Source organism: Clinocottus analis, unplaced genomic scaffold (assembly GCF_023055335.1).
Source record: "Clinocottus analis isolate CAN_PGR_092001 unplaced genomic scaffold, fCliAna1.0.p SCAF_22, whole genome shotgun sequence".
NCBI lineage: Eukaryota > Metazoa > Chordata > Actinopteri > Perciformes > Cottidae > Clinocottus > Clinocottus analis.
In genome coordinates, this window is record NW_027175954.1 from 10,805,001 (window position 1) to 10,820,574 (window position 15,574).

The 15,574-nt window shown below is 41.3% G+C and overlaps 2 protein-coding genes across 6 annotated transcripts in view; both read right to left on the reverse strand.

Annotated features, from left to right (window-relative positions):
• Window positions 1-8,173, reverse strand: part of dok7b (docking protein 7b) — a 17,706-nt gene extending 9,533 nt beyond the window's left edge. The window contains exons 1-6 of the mRNA XM_068589181.1: window positions 8,063-8,173; window positions 7,901-7,946; window positions 7,020-7,105; window positions 6,650-6,800; window positions 4,690-4,890; window positions 176-295 (exon numbers count right to left, since the gene is read on the reverse strand). Coding sequence (XP_068445282.1) covers window positions 176-295; window positions 4,690-4,890; window positions 6,650-6,800; window positions 7,020-7,105; window positions 7,901-7,946; window positions 8,063-8,116 — 658 coding nt within the window. The 5' untranslated portion in view covers window positions 8,117-8,173. The remainder of the gene's footprint in view (window positions 1-175; window positions 296-4,689; window positions 4,891-6,649; window positions 6,801-7,019; window positions 7,106-7,900; window positions 7,947-8,062) is intronic.
• Window positions 8,174-13,010: 4,837 nt separating this feature from the next.
• rgs12b (regulator of G protein signaling 12b) overlaps window positions 13,011-15,574 on the reverse strand; it is a 39,849-nt gene continuing 37,285 nt past the window's right edge. For 3 of the 5 annotated variants that reach the window (XM_068588874.1, XM_068588875.1, XM_068588876.1), the window contains exons 18-19: window positions 15,369-15,540; window positions 13,011-15,002 (exon numbers count right to left, since the gene is read on the reverse strand). In XM_068588874.1, the coding sequence (XP_068444975.1) occupies window positions 14,395-15,002; window positions 15,369-15,540 (780 nt within the window). In that variant the 3' untranslated portion in view covers window positions 13,011-14,394. The remainder of the gene's footprint in view (window positions 15,003-15,368; window positions 15,541-15,574) is intronic. The other 2 variants (XM_068588877.1, XM_068588878.1) reach the window with 2 other exon arrangements.

Genomic DNA, 15,574 nt, shown 5'->3' on the forward strand with positions numbered 1-15,574 from the left:
AGTCACATACCAATGTGATGGATTGTTTTAGTTCAGACCTGTGCGTCACTATTTCTAATATTTCTGTAAGGTATTTATGTTTGAAGGCACATTGTGTAAGTCTTTATTTTAAACGCTCACGTGCATGCGTGAATGTGAGCATGCATGCTGCATGCTCGCGTGAGTGCATGCCCACCTGGACGGGCAGGTCGCAGGCCATGAGGCGTCCTGCCGGAGGTGATGCCCCTCACAACGCAGTCAAACAGGAAACTGATCTGCTCTCCTTCGGGACAGGACAAGAAGAAAACACCAGCCACTGGAAGATGGACGAGGAGAGAGCAAAACATCATCATCAACGAGACACATATGCCTATGATGGATGAGAGGAGAATATATCAGCAAGGAGCATGAAGTAGTTTTATCGAGCTGGGGAATATAGCAGAGTTAAGTAAAAAATTGAAGTGAATGATGACATATCGAGTAAAATCTTCATTGAGCAACGCCAAAAGCTTTTGTTAACACTTTGTCAACCAAGGCTGTTTGATTCAGCAGTATTTTCTTTTAAAGGTTACATAATCTTATTCAGCCCCCACTCTGCTATCAAACCCACACAGAGGTAAAAGTCAGTGAAAACACAATACAAGCAAAATAAAATAGAAATCATAAAACAGATCCTTTTTTTTTTTTTTCAGTACTTTTCATTCATTCATTCATCACAATCTTACATTGCTGAGATTTTAAAAAGACAGCCACAAAGTAAGCCCTTACATCTGTTGTGTGTTGGCTCTGTTCTGTAAGTAGTGTGTGGCTAATAAAACAAAACAAAAAACAGAGCAGAAGCATCTGAGTCAGTCTTATGTTTCTTTGCTTTAAATATAATTTACAAATTTCAAAAACGGCTGTTGTCTTGAGTTGAAAATGAAGTTTGCATCCATAATTTTAAAGACAATTCCAAAGATCACAAACCAGCATTCAATACTCTGGTGAAGCATTTATTCATCGCATCTATCAAAGGTCTCATTTTACTTTTATTCAGTATGTGTTACTAAAATGTTACTAAAATATGCTTTCAGTGCACCATTTAGTTATGTAAGCTGAATAAATGCAGAGTTTAAATGGAGTGGAAACTGGTTCTCTTCATTAGCTGTTGTGTACCTTTATTATTTCTCCAGTCAGTGGAGATGCTTTATTGTATATTATTAGCGCTGTCAGCCTTTCCCAACAGGAGCAGATGCAGTATGAAAATACCATCACGGAAGATATCACTGTCAGGCTCTAAGCTGAGATGATGCCTGTGTCAAAGCCAGGAATTTACATAGTGAACTATAGAACTCACAATAACTAATAGAAATATGCTCTGCTTTATAATCTAAATGATTCATCCGAACTGAGAGGACCTTTTGAGAAGCTTTCCTCTTGTGTCAGAAAGGTGTTTAAGTTACAAGGTCACAAGCCACAGAGACTGTACACCTTCAGCCATTCAGACATCAAAACCAGACTAAAGGTAAACACACACTTTACGACAACAAAAGAGTTCACATATCGTGTATGAAAAATACTCTGTGCACAGTTCTAAGGTGTTTACTAAACAACTTAAACATTAATTAAATTACAGCAAACTGCTGGCTGAAGAGGGGCGGAGCCCTGTGTTCAGCTGCTATCCGTCACTTTGTGTAATCTGAAGGCGGGCTCTCATAGTGACAAAGTAATCCATCAAACGCTTCTATTTTGTTGTTTAGTGAACAATGATATGTTTACATATCAAAGCTCATTTCCATATGTCCACATAATCCATTGTTTATGTAAACATATTGATAATAACTGGTCGTCTGTGATTGTGAGTATGAATTTAAGAATGATCGGTCAAAGCTTCTTGACGTTTGTAAATGTACATGCATTGTTAGGTATAATTCAACTAAACAAATCCTACTCAATTCTAAGAAATGGTTTTCTGCATCGTTTGCCAAGATTGTGGTTAGGACACAGCGCCGTGAAGTCAGAAGCTCTTTCTATTCAGCATTTTAACTGAAGAAAAGGCCTTGAGAAGCCTTTTCTCTCAGCAAGCTATCCTTTTGTTTTTGTAGGACAAAGTCAATGTAACCTTTTAAACAGAAGGAGATGTACTTCATCATTACAAAAGAAAATCATTCAGAGTTGGAGGGATGAAATAAATGATTTCAAAATCTTTGGTCATTTCATCAGAGGGCAATTGTTGTATTCGTTATGAACACCAAGAGGCCTTGTTGGATCTAGTCCTCATTTATGTCTCTTATGCTGAGTTCAGCTGCATGCAAGCTCATCTTGAAAGAAGCAGGTCTTTTTTTTTTTTTGCAAGAGTAATAAATTATACTAAAAAGAAGCAGCTTTAGCTTTTTGGTCAAATTTTAAACAGACAAATCACATCACTGCCTGCTCTAGACCAATGTTTATCATATATGTCCACATAGGCAACTTTCATTAATTAAAATGACGGCAGAGTAATGAGCCAAATGCAGGACAACAGCTGTTTTGGCTTGACGTTTCTCATCCAAGAGGCTTAAACACTTCTAATAACAGGTGTAGAGTCAGAGACATTTAAATCTCTTTGGGTTATTCACACCTTTATGTCTGATGACATTAAATAGATAAAGTTGACTTTGCATTTGTACTTTTAGAAATCATACGATCTGGATGAATATGGACAAACTAAAAAGAACACTGAGGCAAAAATGCTACGTAATACTTTATAACGTAAAAATCTATATACTAGAAAAACGGCCTGACACATGCATTGATATGATACTGTATTTCAATATGAGGTGTGTGTGCGAGTGTGTGTGCGTGTGCCTGTGCGTGTGTGTGCGTGTGCGTGTGCGTGTGCGTGTGCGTGTGCGTGTGTGTGTGTGTGTGTGCGTGTATTTCTGCTACATGGACATGAAAAGATTACTAACATAACAAGACAGCTTAAAATTGCTTTTATCTAGATCACAAGACCATTCAGCCTCTGCAAAGGATCAGTTATTACCGTATCTGCATGGGCACTCTAAAGTGTGTGTGCGTGTCCATGGCAGTAGCAAGGCTGGTTGTGGTACTGGTGTACATCTACAACTCTGCAGCCAGAAATTGTGTCGTCCGAAGCACAGCTGACTTTCAAAGTGCAGCTGCAGCAGAGAGCTCGGTGACCATCAAGGGTAAAATGTTTTATACCGTAGCATTAGACCTATGAAGCGGCTCTCTGATTTGCACGAGGTCTTAAGGGAAATTAGAGAGCTGAGAGGCGAGTAAGGTTAAAGGAGCAAAGGAAAAAGAAAAAGTGGAACCTAATATTACACAGTAATTGTACTGAACTATTTGCACATTTTTGCTATGACTATCTTCTGATTGTCTAATGTAAATACTTAAAACATTTACACAGAGCAGCTGTACATTGTCAAGCATAACTCCAGGACAGACATTAGCATGCTAAAACAGAACATTAGCCGTGTTGCTCTGCATTTTCTTTGAGGGAAGTTCAAAGGAACATGTTTGCAATCATTTTTGGGTAATGTACAAAGTCAGAAACCCGACTGTAACCGGGCAATTTTCGTGTTTTATTACCCAAAAGAAAGTCTGCTTTGGGTGAAACTTAAAAACACTCAGCAGAGCACTGGTTTACTTGCCAAATACAAATAAACATGTAAAAATGTAAGCTAACACTTAACACTCATGCAAGGAATGTCACTTGTCAATTTGACTTTCACGTCTTTCTCTTTCTGTCTCTGCACCATGTCTCTCTACTGCCTCTGGGGCTGCTGGGAAATATATAGATGAGGGGAAGGAGAAAACTGTGATTAGCATTCCAGCTAACAGCTGCGATGTGATTGGCTGAGTGACCACTACAGGGGAGGCTGGTATTTATAGATGTTGCTCATCAAAACACTGAAACCAGACCCTTTGGCCCTCAGGGTTATTCCTGTAGGAGCCATGAGATGGTTTGCACACACGTGCACACGCACACGCACATGCACACACACGCACCTATCAACCTGTAAGTGTTAGAGAGAACTTAAAGCAGTGTTCTTGTATCTAAAAGAAGCCCTTTAAAAAGTGGAATTTGACAACTGTGTTGCATTGGTTGAAGTTACTAGTTTAAGAAGTTACAAGCAAATTCTCAATATTTAAGGCCATCTTTAAAAAAAATTGAAATATTGTCCATGTATACAGGAAAAGAGCAACGGAAATGTTCATTGAGTGAGAAAATATAGTTTTTCCATCTCAGAAATGTATAATTTTATAGTCGCTTTGTTTACTTTCCAAGATGAGTAATAGTATATACTGCATGTAAGAGGAGGTTTGAGTCACACTGATTATGCAAAATGCAGCATGTCTCATCACTTGTACTGCCAATGAGGAATTGAATATTGGTGTAAAATGAGAACTTTCAAAGAAGCTCTTTGATTCTTAAATACTGCTATCAAAATATAATATTAACAACTGACATTGTTTACCACCATTAAGCTCTAATGTAGCTCTAGTAGAAATTACCCTGACCCTTTGGCATCAAGGTTTGAGCAGTGACCCACAAATAAGACAAATAGACCAACAACAACAACGATAGAGCCAGGGACGTGTTGTGCAATGCCCAAACCTGTTATTCAGCTGTTAGAGTTAATGTGTTGCCCTTTTTGGCTGCAAGATACATTCTCTAAATTCTCACTGCATTAAAACCTTCTCAGGTCAGGAATTACTCACAGAATCCGCAGCGAGACCCCCCCTCGAACACGAAGCCGTTTGGCACCGCACCGTATCGACGCAACGCAGACAACTTCCAGTGGCCAATAACGACAGGTGGGACGCCTCTGGTCAGGACCAATAGGTTGTTGCACAGGTGAAGGGAGGCGGGGCCGCTTTCGAGGTTGGTACCTGGCTCGACATTGACACTAAACCTGTGGACTGAAGGTGAAGGTGAAGAGAGTAAAAGTAGAGTATCTGTGGTAATGGCATAAAGACAAGTACTATTGATGATAAGAACCAACACACCAACATATCTCACACACACACGCAAGCACTTGAACACAAGAAAAGAGTAACGATAGCTCTGGTAAAGATGTTTAACTGACTGCAATTTGTCATCAAACAGTTTGTGCAGATGGCCCTTTTTCTGTGCAAAGGTCTGTTTTTTCCTCTCACAGCCAACACTTGCTGTAATAAACATATCTGCAGATATGTACGGCATGTGCCAATACGATATCATTAGTAAATATTTTTAAATAAGCATTAGAAGGAAAAAGGAAGTTGTGACGTTTTAGTTGAGAAGACTAACGTTAAGAAGTTTAACTTAATAGAGTGAGCTAATTTTGCTGTTTGTTTTGCTAATTTTGTAAATAAGTTCATTGTGATTCTTAGCAGTGAGTTTTACATTGGAAGATGAAATGTGCTGTGGAATTTATTTTAACAGCAGGAGGCACGGAAAGAACAGATTTGCTGTTATTGAGCTGGAAAGAAGTTCTCAGATATGAGCTCTAAGTATAAGAACAACTGAAGTTTGTGGGTTTTAAGGGGAGATAAAAAATATGTGATAGAGGAACAGTACAGACACTTGCTCGCAAAATGTAATTATGGTAATTATGTAGCCTCAAAAATATCTTACAGGTGACATTTTGGAAGGAGGAAAATTATTAGAAAGATAAGTACTGACACTAGTGCCTATTGCTGCACAAAAAAATGTAAATTAAACTCATCCTTGATGTGAAGTACAGCTAAAAATCAGGCTGGAGTTATTTAAATATGTTATTAAAATTCATGATAACAGAGCAGACATTTCTCAATGAGATAAGATAAAAAGGAAAGTTTGGACAGAAGTTAAAAGTTATTTCTGAGGGGTCCAAATTATAATATTTAGGCAACTACTGCAAACTTATAATTGAAAGCCAAAAAACGTCTTCAGTGCAGGAGAGGCCTCTAATGGCTAAGGAAAGGAGGGGCACAACAATAAATTACACTAAAAATGACCCATGAACTGCAGTATTTATTTAAAGTCTTGCTTCGCTAAAGTAAACTTAAAATGTAATTGTATGTTTAATTTGTATAAATGCAACTCCAACAGAGTTTACTCATAAAATGGGATTCAGTGTATTTTGGCATTTCTTTACATGGGGACATTATGAACACTTCTCCTTTGTCCCTCATGTAACCGCTTTGAAAAGAAAGGCGTGGAGAAGTTCAGACAGCGGAATATGAAGATAGAGGACAGAAGTAATGGACCTTACATACCTTATGAATTCTTACTGTGAATGCAACCACATTCAGGTCTCAGTCTTTAAAACATGTGAAGGCTGATAATATTCTGTTATGTCATGCAGCATCGAGTGTCTCTTTAAGGCTTGATCACATAACATGTTAGATATTACGGTAGTACTAGTATCAAACTTCCAATCACCAAACAAATAACTCTCAATAAGAGGGTTGTTAGTACTGTTGTCTGCTGATCCGCACATAAACAACCTCCTTTTCAGCATTATGCACCCCTTTGGGATCCTTGTTTCTTCTGGTACGTGTTACAAACACAAAACCTCTGATGCAAAACAACTAGCTTGAATGTGTTGATGTGTTTTATCCAACGGCAGTTTTCTGAATCAAATACATGAATCATTTGTACACCATTGAACAAGCACCCAGGACTGTGACGCCCACACAAGGCCAAACCACTGACCTTCTCCCAGGCTGTAGCGGACGCGAGCATCCCAGGCCAGCAGGGCATCTCGGTTGTTGAAGCCCAGGACCAGCGTGTGTGCCAGACAGAGGATGGAGAGGCTGTAGGATACCCCATCATACCCAGGCCCAGGCTCCACACCACAGATCCCCTGAGGGAGCACAGTAAATTACACTGAGATTGTATTTCTTTTTTATTATTTAAGTCTACTTGTGACCCACCTCAAGTGCTTATCTATCTGTGTGGCATCTACATTTGGTCTACCCCCTGTACGTGTGACAGCGGTAGAAAGCACCATCACTGAAGAGCTGTAATAAAGCTGCCCCATGAGTGCGTTTCATCTGCACTTGAGATAAGAAGCTTAACGTACCTCCAGTGTTACGTTGAGCCTCTTGTGGCCGCTGCCCTTCTCCTTCCCTTTCTTCTTCTCCTTATACACCAGCAGAGAGAGACAGTCTGAAGCAGAAACCCACAGAATGAGAAGCTTTAAGGATGGACAGGCTTAAAGGTCAATGTTGTGCTTAATAGCAGAATACAGAACAACTACAGAGTCACTTTTGTGTGATCTCTGCTACAGGCCTGCCTGTGTTTATGGCAGAGCTGTGATCACAAACCCTACAACAATGAACTGATCCACTGGCACAGCTGGTGATGGACACAAAGACATAAATACACACATACAACGATACAGACACACACACATGAGTAGACTACATTACAGACTTTATTCAAGGACACTGTAGGCTACTGCATGGCCACATGTTCATGTGTTGAGGCCAGAGTCAGTCCTCACAGCATCTCAAGTGAAACTCGATTCTGTTTTGACATATGCTGCTTTCCTTTCCTGACAAGCTCGCAGCGAATCCTCTGATACTCTGTGGAGATATCACAGTTTATATTTTTAGCTGGAAAGCTTTCAAATGACTAACCTGGTATCCAAATAGTACAAACACGTTTTCATATTCAGACTCTTAATTTGAAGGACACAGGCATTAAATGAAATCAATCTTTCTGATCAGCTGGTTTAGTATTGCAAGACATCCCCACATGTTGACACGGATACGTAGAGTTATGCGCTCCTGTGGCGCACAGCCAAGAGACCAATTGACAAGTTGTGATTAGTTTAACTGCATAGTTGCGAACGGGATTAGTGCTGAATGATACAGATGAAATAACTAATTGTCTGCCGCTGTATTTTTTCAGTAGGAATAATGAGATGATAGCTCAAATAAATAGTGGTTTGCCACATACCTGCGACCGGAGAAGGCTTCCGAAGGACGACACACCGAGTCTTCCACTGTGGAGAAGTTTGTAAAGAATCATTAAAAGACACAGTAAGTTCCTAAAGTTGTCCCTTAAGAATTGAAAGACATTTTGAAGTTAAAAAATAAGAGGAATCTCGGCCGAATTAACCTTTTTTCCATCTCTAAACTTTACTTGTCCCTCCGCGACAACTGCATCCGTCATCTTCTGTCATGGTTCCGAGCAGCTGTGTGTGTGTGTGTGTGTGTGTGTGTGTGTGTGTGTGTGTGTGTGTGTGTGTGTGTGTGTGTGTGTGTGTGTGTGTGTGTGAAAAGAGAGAGAGAGAGAGAGAGAGAGAGAGAGAGAGAGAGAGAGAGAGAGAGAGAGAGAGAGAGAGAGAGAGAGATGGGGGGGTGCAGTTTTCAAAATAGCATTTACAGTGTAAGTCCTGCCAGCTGACAGCACTCTCACTCCGACAGTCAGACCACCGAGGTGTGACCCCAGCCTGCCAGGTCCTGCCAAGTTAGTGCAGTTGTCCTCCTGCTTCAAGTGCTTATTGCTTTTAATGGAGATAATCGGATTAAAACTGCATAACGCGCACACCTTTTACTTAACTCTCTCTCGTTCTGACCCGGGTGTCGGACAGGGATTCATGTGTCCTTAATGCTAATCAGTTGAGCCTCCGCTCGAGCCAGTTTAATCTGTAAAAACTGTCACGAGAGCAATGCCAATTAAGAGATGTCGGATTAGCAAATTAGCTCCGAATCTGCTACAATAAATACCTTAGACAAGATTACCAGTCAAGAAAATACTTTATTATGCGAACGTGTCCATATGCCCGCTGGATGAGCACATCCTGGGGGAGACATGGGGAATAAAGTAGTCTTGGTTTTACTGATTTCCTGTTGTCTCTAGGCAACACAGTCAAGTGTGATGGAGTAAATCCCTGCATTGCTCTGTCTTGACGGAGGTACTGGACTCAGGGCTGGATGTTTGGGGATGATATTACTTCCAGAGGGCCTCTGGAAGTTCAGGGGCGTTTATTCTTGGAAAGCCAGGTGAATGTATTGAACTAGCTGGTGGCAGGGACACTTATCTTACAAAACCAATGCACGTTCATGCTAAAGGATATCCTAAAAATGCAGACAGCTGACAATGTATTGGGTTACTTTTTTTAAAATGTGTTTATTATTTCTAACGCAGGTGGAAACAGTTTATGAAAAAAGAGCTTTAACTGACTTTAATACTGTGATAGTTTTCATTATTTGGTATACCCCGTTTAAAGGGTAATATACAAATTATACACATCATTGAATACTATGTGTAGTACAACTCAGGTTGAGAACACAGCTGTATTGTGTTTTCTGAGGCTCTGAATGAGTTTGGTCAAGTCTGAGAAAATAACTTATGGTGAGAAATAAGTTGGGGTTCACAATGTGCAGAGGGCGAAACACGCTGTGAAGTTGCATTATAAGACATTGAGGAGCCAACATTTCAGCCTCTGCTGCTTAGGGTTTGTTGGTTAACAAGTATTGGTAATGCTGGAGTGCCCCTTAATTCAGAGATTAATGTAATTCAGATCCACAAGTGTATATCATATATGTTGTGTTTGTAATATTAGCTGTGAAAATAAGTGAATGAGTAAAAACTACAATATTTCGCTCTGAGATCTAATATAGTACAAGTAGTATTTAATGGAAATACTCCAGTAAAGTACAAGTCTATCAAAATTGTACTTACAAATAGTACTTTAGTGAACACACATTTTGTTAATTTACACCACCACATAGTACATACTGAGAATGAATATGTTGTGTGGAATTGGGACACAGCATTTGGTTAATCGCAGCCTGTCATCTTCTAATAGCAGCCTTCGGTAGAGAGTCTGGGAACAGCTGCACAGTTGTTGACACCGAGCCCTTTGCCTCATCTTGAAAGCTAGACAACGTTTCAGCTGCTGTGGACATTATCGATAGGTCAGAGTCACAGAGAAGACATCAGCAGGCCAGACAGTTTGCGAGTCAGTTAAACGTTGGCCCCTCAAACAAAGGTTGCTTTCAATTTACTCCGGTCAATCTGCCCTTTGCTCTCACTCTGCTCGGACTGCCTCTTGACTTTGACCATAGAGGGCAATTCTGACGTCTGGTATACTGCTGACCTCATCCTGCTGCCTCGGCAACGCAGCTCAGAGGCCACACCCTCCCACTTCCTGTCTAGCTCTGCAGCCTGAGAGCACCTGAGGTCTCGGGCCCTTCTGTGGGTTTGTATTCTGTCTTCTGTGTCACAGGTGGCCCTGATTTTGTCTAAATCCAAGGATCGTTTCGGGGTTGAGTGGTTGGCGCGGGATGAAGGGGACTTGGATTTGCGACGTGAGCGAAGAGGAGGCCGTGGTGGAGGAAGAGGAGGCGGAGAAGGAGAAGGAGGGATGGGGTTGGAAGACGTTCTTCTGCTGGGCATTTTTAAACCTCCTCCTCCTCTTTCCTTGTCTCTCCGTCTATTTCTGTCTTTACCTGAGGAAGAAGAGGCTGCTTTAAAAAAAGAGACGGACAGAGACCAAATAAATGACAAAGCACTCGCCGACACTGCAAACCATCCACATGCAAGGAACACTTACAGATCCAAATCCCCAAAACAAGAACATAGCTAAAGTCAAGCAGGATATCTTCCTGCTGCTGTACGTTTATGTGTATGGGAAGTAGAGAGTGAGGAATGAAGACGATTCACATTTTGTCTAATTCAGTGAAGTATCACTTGATGACCAGCCTGTAGCCAACTGTTGCAACACCATGGAGACACAGACACACAGTGGATGTGACAGATATTCCCATGCTGGCTCTTGGCTATGACACCATGGGAAAAGAGGGAAAAAGAGGGCTTAGTGTGGCTGTGTGTGTGTGTGTGTGTGTGTGTCTGTGTGTGTGTGTCTGTGTGTGTGTGTGTGTTTTGTTAGTAGATGAAAAGAGACTGTCTCCATCTTAATACAGCATGCTGCCATCTACTGCAAGAAAGGGGGATGCATTCTCACATTTTTTAGGGGACAGCTGTTTTGTTCTCAGGGCTCTTTTTAAAAAAAATAAATGTGTGACTCAAACCTGTGGCTGCATCTGCAATAGTCTCCATCCATTTTTCTTTTAAAATACTTTGTCTTGTTTCACAGGACGCATATGAACAAAATTAAACAATATTACTACATTTCATACAGTGGACATTTGACATGAAATTGCTGGAAAAGCACTGGTGTTTATTTATGATGCTTACGTCACCATTAATGTTATTGGTGGTGACCTTTTTTTTTTCCTGCTGCTAAAAACTCTTGTCTTATTCAAAGACATGACAGGAATAGTGAAAGTGAAGGGATGAAAAATATCTCCCTGCTGCTCTCACTCCAGGATTTTATTTAGCTAATGCTGGCGGCTGCATGTATGACAATGTCGATCGGTCCAATGCTTATGGTCCAGACTGAAATATCCAGAGTTTGCCTTGAAAACATAATTACTTGTTTTAATCAAACACAGTTTTTATTTTAGCTATCTACTTTCCTCCTCTCTGTCTCTCTCTCTCTATCATTCTCTCTGTCCAACATTCTTTATTTCTTCTCTCACCAGCAGGTGGAGCCGTTTGAGAAGAGAAGTCAAACTGTGCTGGTGCACTTTGGTGCACTTAGGTAATTATTTGGTTGGCCTGTGGACAATGGGCAATGGTCCCAGCAAGAGCCAGTGAATCAAAGCACCAAAGCCACAATTGTATTCATATAACAGCTTCTGTGAACAAGGTTTTCCCATGCAATTCCAGCAGCAATCAGATAACTCAATGGATCTTGCAACATGAAAACAAGAATACAGCCAAAGATTGGTTTACTCTTGAAGAAATTTCAAAACTTCCATGATGTTCCGGTAAGGATTTATAGCTTTTTTGTATTTGACCAAATTCATTTTATGGTCTCCATAAAACATTTATTTTGACCCTCATTTGACATATTTACAACACCACAAAGGAGACAACTCCTGAACACACTGTTTATATAGACATAGATCTTTGTTTTTGTCCTTTACCGACTGTTCTGACATTGTCCCGGACACAGTCTTCTGGTGACTTCCACACACTCATATATCACCGTCAAACAGAGATCTCATCTCTGGCTTTGATGAATGTGTGTGTGTGTGTACGTGTACGTGTGTGTGTGTGTGTGTGTGTGTGTGTGTGTGTGTGTGTGTGTGTGTGTGTGTGTGTGTGTGTGTGGGAAAACAAGGACAGGGAAAGATTTTTTTTTATCTCTGCTTGTTTTGTTTAATTATATTGTCTATTATAGTATAGTTATAGTATAGTATATAGTGTAATATAGTTTATTATTATTATTATTATTATTATTATTATTATTATTATTATTATTATTATATTTTAGTATGTTCCAGCTACTTCTGTAACATACTCAAATACGAAATACACTACGAATTATGGTGATGAAAACTGCCACAGAATAAGATCATCATGTGACGCAAAGGATACATACAGATGAAGACGCTCTGTCTGAAGGCGAGAGCATGTATATGTCATTGTGAAGTGAAAATCAGAGAGCGTGTGTGTGTGTGTGCGCGTGTGTGTGTGTGTGTGTGTGTGTGTGTGTGTGTGTGTGTGTGTGTGTGTGTGTGTGTGTGTGTGTGTGTGTGTGTGTGTGTGCGTGTACACAGGGAAGAAACAGAAGCTAGTTTTGTTTGTGGGCTACCAAAGAGACCAGCATGACAAAGCATGCCTAACAAGGCGTTGAGCAGAGGGGAACTCATGCATAGCTAACAGCCCAGTCCCCCCCTAAAGTCTTTGTACCCCAAAACAAAAGCCCTGTCCTGGAGACACACACACACACACACACACGCACACACACACACACACACACACACACACACACACACACACACACACACACACACACACACACACACACACAGGCAATAGAGAGAGGAGAAGAATATCAAGTAAGATAAATAGGAGAGAAGTTGTTCAAATTTGAGGCACACACATTCATAGAAATTTAAGTCAGGAGAATAGAATAAATCGGATATTATTGAAAGACTAAAATCGAAAAAAGAAAGGAAGCTGCTCACACGAGGCTCTACAGAGAGAATTCAATCTTTAAAACATTTATTTCATCTATTTACAGACAGTACAGTCAACTGATGCGAAGAGAGGAGAATTGATTTCTATTGTGACACAACTGAAGAACAGCAGGGCTGCATTGAATCTCAACTACAGCAATACGGTGATTTCATAAACTTGACTATATACAAATTAATACTTTTAACTGATAGATTGTAAAAAAAAAATGAAAAGGACGTGGGATAAATTAATGTCTTCTTGACAATATACTACAGGATAAAGTAGGAGTGAAACCTTTAAAATGTGAAACAGTTTGACTTGTTAGTCCAGTTTTTCCAGCTAAAATCTTGCAGGGAAAGACGGATCGGAACACTGTTGAATTGCTTGACTGTGGAAAGAACAAAATTAAAAAAATAGATGCTGCCATGTGATGTAGTGCAAAGAAGAAAAAATGAGATGAACAGAGGAAAACTGCTAAATCGCTGTCAGTGCAGACGTTTCTGGATCATTTGGTCGAAGAGCGAGTTTGCATGTGTTCGCACTCGCTGGAGTCTGTTTTTCATGAGTGACACGAGAAAAGCCTGAGGTGAGAGAACAGTGGTGGAAACACAGAGTGTAGTGTACTCAAGTTGATCAAGAAACAGCTGAGCAAATGTGTGCGTTCATGGTGCTGTGGTATATGTTTGTATTTATGGGGTCTGGCCCGTCGTGTCTGCATGCAATGTGCTCAGAAGCATGTAATAAGTTGTGAAATAATAAATGGGTCACTTAGAAGAGCAGTAAAGAAGCCTCAATACCACTGTGGAATAGAAACACTGATTATTAGCAAATACATAAATGAACCTTTGGCAGCTCATCCACCTGTAGCGTGAAACAGACATTTTGAAAGTTTTATAGTAATGGGGAAAAAAAAGTCAGGGAAAGAAAAAGTATTTTTAATCTGTAAATATATGTCAAGTCTTGTTTGTAATTGGCTAAAGTGCTTTGTTAGATTCTGTACACTGGAAGGGGTGGGTGGGAGTTTGGCACTGGTCATCGAGCTAACGTCTCTGGAAATTAATCCACTGCGCTCAAAAGTTCACACAGATACAAACCATGCAGATCTAAGCCTAATGCATCCATTCATTTCCTCTCCGTATGCATCTGACCTGGTTTATAATAATGCTGTTGTTGACCACGACAGCATTTCAATCTGTTATCTTTAACCGTTCTTGTATTTTATACTGCTGAAATTAATTGCTCCGTAATGTTAATTAGACAGCAGAAAGTGAATAATTACATAAAGGGAGGAGATCCGGATGCATTCTGGGCCGACTGTGACCAACAAGGAACTTCAAACTGACTTCATTGGGTCTCCAGTCCCGCTTACAGTCAGGTGAAGGAAGAGGTGAAAGTTCAAAAGTTTTTGGAGTTCACATGGGGGAGGTACCTGAGCTCGGCTGACTGCCCTGTGCTTGTTGTTGGGGTCGGGGGTGGGGATGGGCTGTGCACTGTAGGGGTGAGGGAGTGATGTAGTTGAGGCTGGGGCTGTTAATGTCCCCCTCTCCCACAAGAGTCAGATCAGACAGCGTGTCCTCCTCCAGCATCTGGACCGATTCTCCTCTGCAAGAGTCCTGGAGGAGACCACGCTGGGCACCCTGGGATGGGTGGATGGGGGAGATGGTGCCAGGAAACGGAGGAGAGGGTCTGGTTTTCCTCCCCCCTCCACTCTCAGTTCCCAGTGCAGAGTCCAAGCTCTGGGACTGATGGCCGGCGTTGAGCAAGTAGGTGCCGCCTCCCCTGTCGTTGAAGTTCACCTTATTGCCCCGGCGACCGCTGCTAGGGAAGCTGCCGTTGTTAGCGTTACAGGAATAAGGGGTGGAGCAACTGGGCTCAGAGATGTAGGGAGGATGTGCAGCCTGGTTGGTTGCCACTGGCGACAAGCGCAGAAAGTCTGGGAGCTTCAGGTCGCTTTTGTTTAGCAGCCCTCGCTGGTCCTCTGCTCGGTTGCTCTGAGCTTTGGATATTAAGTCGAAGAACTCTGCAAGAACACACACATACACACACAGGTGTACAGACATACAGACACACACATAAGCACACGCACGTGCACGTGTACACACACACACACACAAATGAATAATCGCCAAAATAAAATCAGAAGAAAACAGTAAAACACATCCATTGTAATTAAGAATCATGCAGCAGAGGGTTTGTATTAATCCGTTAGACAAGTCAAAGCTACATTCAGTTTGAGCAGAGGTGACTGTGCTACATGTAGCTAGCTAGCTTTGAAAGCATTTGGTGCTGCGTCTGCAATACTGCAGACAGGCCAAAGGGTTAGTGTATCACAGCAACCAAGCTACAGAAACAAAAGACAGAGATAGGGAGGTCGTTCAGTCTTTACCTTCAGCTTCGTCTATATTAATCTTTTTCTGCTTTCTTTTCTCCGGAGCCTTATGGAGAGAGACAGAGTGGTTGGGTAAGGGCTTGCTGCTCGTGTCAGGGCTGGGCCCAGTCTTGCCATTTTCCCCATGGGGGTGGGCTGAACCGGCTGTCCCTGACGGCCTGTTCTCCCCCTGGGGGCCACAATGAGAGCGGAGTGGGGCATTA